Raw genomic sequence first — 10181 nt, forward strand, 5'->3', positions numbered from 1 at the left:
AATCATATCAAAATAATCAAAATAAGAGGAACAAATTAGGGGACTTTCTTTTATTCACCATCTTCACTGCATTGGCCTGATTGAATGGTTGAAATAATAATCTGCCACAATAATTTACATCCTTAATTAAATGTAAAGCCATGACACTATAATAGAATTTATATAGTATTGTATTGTATAACATTGTGAGCATGTGGTGAAATAATCTGCCACAATGGACTTTCTTTTATATACTACTCTATTGTATTGTATAACATTGTGAGCATGTGGTGGGAAAATATGTCTGATTTTTTCCCTTCTGATGACATAGTTTGAATTGTGTTGTCTGTGTGAACCAATGGTTCTATCAATGCTACAGCAGGAAAAGTGATTGATGATTAAAATTTGGTCTCGATTTGTTGATTGTCCTGATTTATAAAAGTGAATGTGCTCATTTAGTCTTTGATTATATGTACAACAAGGGCAGTGTGGGGCATGGGTAGTGTGTGGGCAGTTGGAAGGGCAAGGGGCATTGTGGGTAGGAGGAAAGGGCAGGGGCATTGTGGGCTGGAGGATTGGCAGGCCTTGCATCCGATCCCTGTAACATGTGTTATGCATGTGTGTTTTTATACCATTTATTTGCTTTTTACTGTATGCAATGCTTGCTTTAAGTGTGTATGCAATATGTGCAGCAGGGAGTATTGTTTATTTTCAGTTTTTAGGGCAGTTTTTGTTGTTAAAAGTATAATTATCCTAATTTTTTTGCCTTTTCACAACTATGTGGGTGTTATGGTTGTTATAATGAATGAAATATTGATTTGGTTTGAATAATTGTGGCGGAAAAGGTGAATGTTGGAGAAGAGTCTTACAAGACTCCTACGAAAGGAAAGAGTACGGTGGCTATAAGTTTTGAGATCAAAGAGTTTGCAAATGTAGAGGTTTCTCCCCCCCCCCCCCCCCAATGTTGGAATGGTCTTTGATAGTTGGCAAAAAATAGATGAATACTTTCGGAATTACGGGAAGCAAGAAGGTTTTGGGGTAACCACTGTAGGCAAAGTTGCTAATGCGAAGGAGAAGGGGAGTGTGACATGGACGTGTGAGTGTTTCGGTATGCCGGTAGGAAGAGCAAGAAATCCGGTCCCACCTTTGTCTCGGATTCACAAATATGTGAGGAAGTATGTGTTAAAAGGAACAGTAAAAAAAGTTCAATGCCCGGTGAAATTATATGCTAAGGCGAACGCGGTTGGTGATTGGGTAATCTATAAAGCCGAGCTAGAGCATAAAGGTCACACACCGACACCGGGGAAGTCCAAGAACATCCCCAAGTTTAGGAAGAAGTTCTTGATGGACAACCCGCATGTACTTCGCCAAATGTTCAATGATCGGAAGGTGGGTGTTCTAGTTACAAAGATATACAATTGTATGGCCGGCCAACGAAATGGGAGGGAAGAGATGCAATTCACCCAAAAGAATTTCCATGATGAAGTGGCGAAACAAAGGAAAGCTATATTTGAGGAAGGTGATGCGAAGGCAATGTTTGCCTACTTCAAGAGGATGACGGATGACAACGAAATTTTTTTTAACACTCATCGTGTGGATGAGTTGGGTAGGCTCCAAGATGTATTATGGGTTGATTCTAGGAGCCGGGCCGCGTATGAGGAGTTTGGAGATGTTGTATGTTTTGATTCGACGTACTTGACCAACGAATATAAGCTTCCCTTTGGTAATTTCGTGGGTGTGAATCATCACGGGCAAACCATCATCACGGACAAACCGTTTTGTTTGGGTGCACATTAGTTTCCCGTGAGACCGTGAAAACATTTCAGTGGGTGTTCTCTAATTGGTTGTGGTGTATGGGTAAAAAGCAACCAATTAGTATTCTAACATATCAAGATTCGGCAATGAGGAAAAATTAAAATTGACCATGAAAGGAACCACTCATCGATGGTGAATTTGACACATAACCCAAAATTTGGTAAGAAACTTGGGAAGCTTTTCGATTATGCCCAAATTCATGATGATCTTGAGAATGTGATATATAATAGCCTTGATTGTGAAGAGTTTGAGGCTAATTGGCCCGAAGTTATCAAGAAACATGGAATTGAAGAAGATGAATGACTACAAGGTATGTGTCGAAATGACATAATTCCATATGATTACTCATGCCTTGTAAAACACAATATACATGCCTCAAATATGGCTTTTCTGTCCTTTCTGTGGTGTTTATGGCTTAATTAGTTATCTAATGTTTTTGCATAGATTGGTTTTCAACTGCTTTTGTTGTGGATATATAGTTTGGTTCTGATATTGTTGATGGTTCAGTACTATGCTTGTCAGCATGTCGCACCGAAAATGTCCTCCTCAACCATGTAGAAGTTGTACCCACCTCCCATGTGGGATCACTAAGATGCAACAAATCCTCCAAGGCCTTCATCTAACAGGACCAAATTTTGTATGTGTCACAAAAATTAATCCAAAAGAAAACCAAAAAATAAAATAAAAGTAAGGAAGGAGAGAGTTGAACGGGGGATTACAAGCTGCAGATAAAACTTTTCATGCTTTAAGTACGGATCTTCATACAAAGAATCAATCATCCACACCAACTGTGCCTTTAAATCCAAGGCCAAGCAATACCAGTATTCTGCATTTTTCACGGATGCATCAAGGATAGGGACAAAAACGTGTCAAACATAAACCAATTTAATTACGCACAACAACAACAACAACAACAACAACAACAACAGTAAAATTATTTGATCAGATTTAAACACAAACTGAACACATACACTTTGTATTTGGTCAAGAGGATAGCTAAGGAAAGTCTTCCCGTACTTTTGCCCCAACACTTTAGGATCATCTTTCCCTACCATAACAAAATTCTACGAACACACAACAAGAATTTAGGTAAGTAGAATACAAAAAACAAAATAAAAAACCAAGTTGTTTAACCACAAAGAGTAGTAAGAAACCTCACCGCATACGAAGGATCCATCATAATCGTTTTCCTCGTATGTTGTGATGCCCAGATTTTCGTATACATGACAACATCCATCTTAACATAATGATCTCCAACACGAGACCTCGGGGAGACAACGCGATAACAGTCCCTTTGAGATGCATCTTGCCATCACAAAGAATTAAGTTCGGACCGGGCCTGCAGTTGCCACTAGGCACACAATTAGCCAACAATGTAAATTATGAAAAATCGCCATTACACAGTTAAAGCTTTACTTACGCTTTATCGTTTTTCAATTCCTTCCACCCTCGAATAAAGCACAGAAGCCTCTTGACAAGGGGACTATGCTTATTTGGCCTAGGTCCTTCCTCCAAAATGGGTGAGCTGTTCATATTATCACCAGAATAATCAGCACCAGTGCACCATCCTTTTTCGAAGGATTAACTTCATCCCTTGGTCTGGTACTCCCGGCATTTTCATGGTGGTGGCGGCTTCCACTTGTAACAAATTCATCAGCACCCATGTTAGTCATGTTACCCACTAATCCATTAAGAGCTTTCCCAAGCAAACCCTCAACAATGGTTTCCAGCCTTGTACTCAAATGACCTAATACCTGTACATAGCATCTATCCACACTTAGACAAAATCGAGCTTAAACCAAAAAAAAAAAAACAAAAAAATAACCAATATGAGCTTAAGCAATAAATAAAATAATTTTTTTCCCTTAAGGCATCAACTAACTGCCAGTTTCAATTAGTGGCAAGATTATTAAAAAAAAAATGCAGTCGTCCATATAATAAACCAACCAACTACATCAAAAAATAGAATTGGTACTCAAACATAATAATTTTTCATATAGACTTGATTTTGCAAATAATTACATGAAGCATCAGACTTCTCTAATTTACCGCTATTTTATTTTTCAAGTAAGTAGAAATGGAGTTTGGATGGTGCATGAAGAGTTGCATATCCAAAAACAAAACCACAGATATTTCAAGCTTCAAGTTTGCACACTCACCCGCTCAACATCATCTACAGAAGCCTGATCCCTATCCCCTGAAAGTTGCGCCTTCTTCTCAGAAACACCATCACTCTCCCTTGGTACAAGGGGATGTTCCTCCCCATACGCAACATCGACGGCCTATCAATTGGAAAAAATCTGTTACATGCACAATCATCGAACCACAAAACAAATACAATAAATGTTGATGTTTTACCAAAAGCTTGCCATACTCATTGGTCGACACTTTATCTTCAAGAAGAGTTGCCTTCACCTCACCACTGTTCCACAACTTCACCCTCGGGTAAACGCCCCACTTCACAGGAACTCGATGCAAGTGGTCCAGATAATAAATCTTCAGCAAAGAAAACCACAGAGTAAATGAGTTTGACATCACTAAAGTAAGATTGGGTACATTAATTGTTATAATACATTCTCTGACAAATTTAACAACTGGAAATAAGTTAATGCGACTCTCCTACTTAAACACTTAATCAACTAAAACCATTAAGTATATAGTCTTCGGTATAGAACAAAACAATATTTTAGTAGTCTCCGGTGTAGAATAAAACAACATTAAAGCAATTAAAGCTCACCATAATGAACAGAAAACTGCCCCCACAACCAGACCTAAAACCATCTTTCGGGAACTTCCTTTGAAATCTATCAGCCATATCGCATAGCCACTTGAACGTTAACGAACACCAGTCATACTTGATAGCCTCGGTAGCCACTGTCAATGCTGGTAAGAGTGACTTTGGAAAGTTTGAATTATTAGTGGTTGTACAAACCACTTTAATGAGGGCTACAAGTAGAAAGGCTGCCATGAAATCCTCCTCGTCAACTTCGTCTGCAAGGGGAATTGCTTTACCCGATTCATCCAATGGACACAAAGCTTCTGAAGCATATTTCAACAAAATGGTTTCTTTTTTCGTATCGACACCATACAGATTAAAAATCCTTCTTATCTTCTCCACCTTCTCCTCATCATTTTCACCAATATTAAAAGGGACTTTTTCAGCACCCATGGGTAACCCAAGTACAGACCTCACTTGAGCAGGACCTAAGGGTAAGATCTCACTGTCCCCAAACACCATCGTGCCATCAGGAAGCACTCTTGTCATCAACCAATAGCAAAATTGCTTCGGCGCATTTTTCATGTCAATTTCCAAGAGACCTTCAAACCCCATTTGTGTCAATAACGCGCGTCTCCTTGGATCAAAATGTTTGACAACTTGGCAGAAAGATTCGACTTTGCATACAATGTTGGGGTACTACTACACACAACAGGAGGAATTATGCACAAGTAGCCAACAAACAAACTCATTTACATGCACCAAATAAGATTAGCAGCTAAAACATCATACCTTTCTGACGTTCTCATGATGGGTCTTCAACACTGCCCCTTCGCTCAAAACTTTTTGCAATTCGGTTATTTCACCCTAGACACATACAAATCATAAACCAAAGGTTATGTCCAATTCTTAGAATGCTAAAGCTTGGTATAAATATATGTGTCTTGGTAATTACATATTCACTATACCTTTGGCCTTTTCCTCTTCCGACTCTTACTCTTCATGAACCGCATCATCATCTTCATGAACTCAGAGGGAGAGCACGACTCCTCATCACTATCTTCATCAGAATGCTCATTACTAGAACCATTGTATTCATCACTATCTTCATCATCCACATTTATAGACTTCTTCGGTAGCTTTGCCTTCTTGTTAGGTTTTTACTTCCCCTTCACTTTAGACCCCCCTTTACCAGGGGGCTTAGAAGTCAATGGATCCTAATGTAAAAATGACAGACAAAATTTCAGAATTCACCAACCACATTCAACTAAAATATTAATACAAACATAGAACACTAGCTCACCAACAAGTATTTCCAGCTCTTCGATCGCACAACTGTCTTCGATCTCATAATTTTGCGGGGAATACAAACCTGACAAACCAGGCAGAAAATCACAACTGCACTTAGTATCATGGATAAAAGCTTCTACCTCAACCAACACAACCAAAACAAACCTACAACCAATACAAAGCTAAAACAAAGCTTTGCACCAACACAACATAACACAATGGTTCTTATCACAGACTAAAAAAAAAATAACTAAATCAAGACAAGGGAACAAACTGCCATATCTTCATCTCAAAGATTCGAAAGCTCAATTACTAATGGGTGTTATAAATGGCACCCATTTGATGAGTATTTAGTTTATTTTTACCTTCTTTTCATAGCTTTCCTTCTTAATAAATGCTTAGTTTTATGCTTTAGCTCTTTGTTTTACCTTTTCTCTCTTATTTTGTGGTTTTGTGCATTTTGATGGTTTTTCTAGTATTTTCTCCTTTATTGTTCTCTTTTCGTGGTTGTAGGTATTGTACGAGGTTCGGGTTTTGATATGGATGGATTACTAAGGTGGAAGATGCTTTTGGAGTAAGCTCATGGCAATATGAAAGCTCAAGATGCAAAGAAGTGGATTCTCCAAGTTCTAGCTCTTGCGCTCTCAAGTCGCGCTCTCATAAAGGAGTGGTGTTGAATCCACCGTCAAGCTCCTTTGGATCTGCCATCCTTGGTGCGCTCACTCGAAGTCTCTTGGCGAAAGAACCGAAGAAACCCAAAGGAGCGCGGGCGCGCCGCTCCGGGTCCCTGTTTTTGCTCGGTTTCGTTTCGCGCCTCCTATAAATATCTACTTGTAACCCGATTTTAGAGGCAATTCTAGACATATTTTTGATCATATTCTTAGCTTAGTTGAGACCTTCTCTCTCTAGTTTTAGGGTTAGTTTAGGAGTAAATTTAGAGAGAGAAAGTGAGGAATTTCAATGGTGATTGAGAGATTGAAGATTCAATGGTTACAGTTGTGTTGAAGATCTTCTCTATTATCAATGAGCATTTCTAAATCTATCTCACTTTATTGCTTTGTTTAATATTCATGTTTGTTTGGATTGATTTTGATGTTTGATTCTTGATTAGTGTAGTTGTTCTTGATATTTTGTTGATTCTTGATTTCCTTAGTTGTTAGTTAATTAAATGATGTTAAAGTAGTTGTTTGGCTAGGGATTGGGTGAAACTTGTATGATTGATTGTTTGTGCTTAATTTGGGGATTATGTTGATTAATTGTTGAGATTAAAGTGATTAATGGAAATTGTGCATGTGTGTAATTCGATTAGGCCTTGAGAATTATACTAGATTGCATTGTGAGTCTACATTGATACGGACCATTGATTTGTAGCTCACAATTGTCGATTGAGCTTGGTTAGTGACATTCCTGGTTAGTGTCTCTCGTAGTTGGCGCTAGTTAGACCTCTAGGAGATAGCTTGTTGAGCTCTTTTAATTGCTCTTACCATTAGTCTTCGCAACCTTTGATTTGCATGTTCTCGAGTTGCTACAATTGTCATGATTACTTGTTGATCCTCATTCCCTAGTGTTTAATTTATTTGGTTCTTTGTTTTGGTAGTTGGTTAGTGTTTATCTTTTATCTTTAGACTTCGCCCTAGCTTAGGCGCATAATTGAGAGCGCTTGAACATTACCGTTCCTTTGGGTTCGACCCTTCACTTGCCTCTATACTCGTATTTAGGTTTGTTAAGTGTTTATAAATTTGTTTGGCTCTAGGGAAGATTAGATAACGACTACATTTTCCCTACGTCAATTACATCAAAACAAGGGAACACACTAGTTCATGTCACACACAATACCTCAATCAAGTCAAAATAAAAGGAATCTCAAATAAGGAAAAAAGTACTTCATCTCACATATTCTAAAGCACAATCATATCAAAAAAAGGAATTTGGGGAACTTTATAAATTCGCCTTACAAACATCAAATTAGACATAATTCTTAAACTTGTCGCATAATAATACAGCCCCCTAAACCATTTATACAAAACCCTCAACAACAACAAATCTACACATAATTCTAATTGGGGCAAAATGTATGTAATTGTTAAACCCTAATACTAATTTCGGATTAAACCCAATACATCATACCATCAGTCACTGATGAAAAGTTTTCTGCTAATATCCTTCAGGACCATAACAGAATTTGACCCCCTCATGCTTTGATTATGTCTAGATCTCAACAGGCATTAACTCAAAAAACATTTAGTAAAAATGTAAACATACAGAGTAGTTTGTTTCATCAACCCCATACCCAGACCTAAGATCAAATAATGCTTAATACTCTGTACGAATTATGAAGTCCACTTTTAAAGGATGACCACACACATAAACGATAAACCCCTGCTATGTCATAGAGGTGAGAAGAGCCAAGCAAGGTTCACTAAACCAGCATCATCACTAAAGAGTAAAGACCTAATTTAAGAACCCAGAAAGATGTACAATTTGATAGGTAACAATACCAAATTTGTCGAAATGCATGAAATTTTTTTTTAAAAAAAAAAATACTTGCAAGTACGAAGCAAAGGTAAGGTGTCACACCGTCACCACAAATAGATCGAATGATAGAAACAAGCATTATAAAGCACATATCAATTAGTCGAATTGATTATTTTGAATAGGAAGAACCAAATGATAATCCCAACAAACAAAAGGGAAAATCCCATGAATTACTACATTGTTTAAGCTAGGAAACCATTGAGAAACAATAGAACCAATACCAGAAACACAAGCAACAAGAAGAGCAACATTAAAGCTAGCATAAACAATTGAAACAAATGCACCAAAATGGGTACCAAAGGCCTTAATTGCTAACTCAGTAAAGCTCACTTCTGTGACCCCATCATTAACACTAAGATTAACTAAAATTACAGAAGAAATGGGTACCAAAGGCCTTAATTGCTAACCCAGTAAAGCTTACTTCTTTGACCCTAACTAATTTAGTGTAGCAAGGAGGGATTTGCATGTGAATTACTTCTGTTAGAGTAATCTATGCACTTGGTATATTACTAAAGCTATGAATGATTTGTCTCTATGTGTTCCAAGGGATTTTGTGTTCTGTTATGTGAAACATATCGACAACACTTAATCAATCTAATTACTTGACCCACCATTTTGTGCTCTCTATTTGTATCACGAAAATCTATCCAGTCTCATAATCCCATTTGGTCGAATCTAATACACCCGCATTTTACAAACCCTTAAGCTCAGTTCTTTGACCCCATCTTTACTAAGCTCAGCAACTAAAATTATAGAAGAAATGGGTACCAAAGGCCTTAATTGCTACAGTAAAGCTCGATTATAGAAACCCTAAAAATTTTGACCTTAATTGCTAACCCAGTAAAGCTCAATCACTTCTTTGACCCTAACAATTATATAGCACACAAGAACAAGTTCAATTATAGAAACCCTAAAAATTTTGGGGGACAATTTAAACCAAGAACCCTAATACACCACAACCCCCGAATTTTACAAACTCTTACTCAATTTTTGTCAAACGATTACATTGATAAAGTTCTTATACTAAAATTGTTTATTTTGGGGAAGAATTAAAAATTTATGAAGAATTTACTTACTTTCGTCCAAATCTTCATGACAAGTAGCCTAGAGTGCTTCAATTCTCCAAGCGGCAAACTGAAACGACAATGGAGATAGAGGGAATAGAGGGAGAATACTCACTTGAAGAGAGAGAAGGAGTTCTAGAGGGAAGAAAGAGAGACTGTGTGTTTCGAAAAAAATAAATGGAAGAGAGAGAGTGAGGCCTTTACTCAGACAAGAAAAGACTAGACAAAATGTACATTGAAGTAGGCAAATACAAAATACGAAGACAAGATGTACACATAACCCAATTACACTCAAGAAATACGAAATACTTCTGCAAACGGGCTGACAAAAAGCAAAACGTGAATTGAGTTGGAATTCCACTAAAGCGCGCGAATTTACAGAATTGCCCCTCAATATGCATTTGCAAATGCATATCTATACTCCCTTTAGACAGCCTCGTACGGAGTATATAAATTGAGAGTGAGGGATAGCTAAAGTGGTATGAGCTTCTTTTCTTATTTCAGGCGATCCTGAAATTGATTCTCACCCTGTCATTGCCAAAGTATAAAACGATTTTTTTTCCTACGTTGATACAAATTGACCCACCCATCATACTATCTTTTCTACATACTTCCCCTTTCTTTTGTGCCGTTTGCAACTACATACAAAGACCTAAACAACATCAATCATCATGTATCGTTTATAATTCATTCTATCTCCTATTCTTCAAACAACATAAATTTATCTTCCTAAATAAGACAAACCCCAAAATGAATCCAAAACATTATTGGAAGAAGGAAGC

General features: G+C 37.5%; 2 protein-coding genes across 4 annotated transcripts; one reads left to right on the plus strand and one right to left on the minus strand.

Annotated features, from left to right (window-relative positions):
• Positions 1-948: 948 nt before the first annotated feature.
• LOC145591839 (protein FAR-RED IMPAIRED RESPONSE 1-like) lies at positions 949-2417 on the plus strand. Its single transcript, XM_081648331.1, has 3 exons — positions 949-1702; positions 2025-2104; positions 2274-2417. The coding sequence occupies exons 1-3, from the start codon at positions 949-951 to the stop codon at positions 2415-2417; spliced, it is 978 nt and encodes a 325-aa protein (XP_081504457.1).
• Positions 1997-9591, minus strand: LOC145593125 (uncharacterized). Of its 3 annotated transcripts, XM_081649634.1 has the most exons (12): positions 9412-9591; positions 5814-5882; positions 5479-5727; positions 5303-5377; positions 4532-5209; positions 4153-4290; positions 3954-4076; positions 3215-3548; positions 2954-3133; positions 2766-2858; positions 2514-2620; positions 1997-2413 (listed from the first exon to the last, which is right to left on the minus strand). In XM_081649634.1, the coding sequence occupies exons 3-8, from the start codon at positions 5533-5535 to the stop codon at positions 3324-3326; spliced, it is 1296 nt and encodes a 431-aa protein (XP_081505760.1). In that variant the 5' UTR covers positions 5536-5727; positions 5814-5882; positions 9412-9591; the 3' UTR covers positions 1997-2413; positions 2514-2620; positions 2766-2858; positions 2954-3133; positions 3215-3323. The 3 variants fall into 3 exon arrangements, with proteins under 3 accessions (XP_081505760.1, XP_081505761.1, XP_081505762.1); XM_081649635.1 differs by lacking the exons at positions 5814-5882; positions 9412-9591 and having other exon boundaries at positions 1998-2413; positions 4532-5212; positions 5479-5527; XM_081649636.1 differs by lacking the exons at positions 1997-2413; positions 2514-2620; positions 2766-2858; positions 2954-3133 and having other exon boundaries at positions 3408-3548; positions 4169-4290.
• Between the last annotated feature and the right edge of the window lie 590 nt (positions 9592-10181).

This window comes from Chenopodium album, chromosome 18 (genome assembly GCF_948465745.1).
Source record: "Chenopodium album chromosome 18, dcCheAlbu1.1, whole genome shotgun sequence".
In the NCBI taxonomy this organism is placed as follows: domain Eukaryota; kingdom Viridiplantae; phylum Streptophyta; class Magnoliopsida; order Caryophyllales; family Amaranthaceae; genus Chenopodium; species Chenopodium album.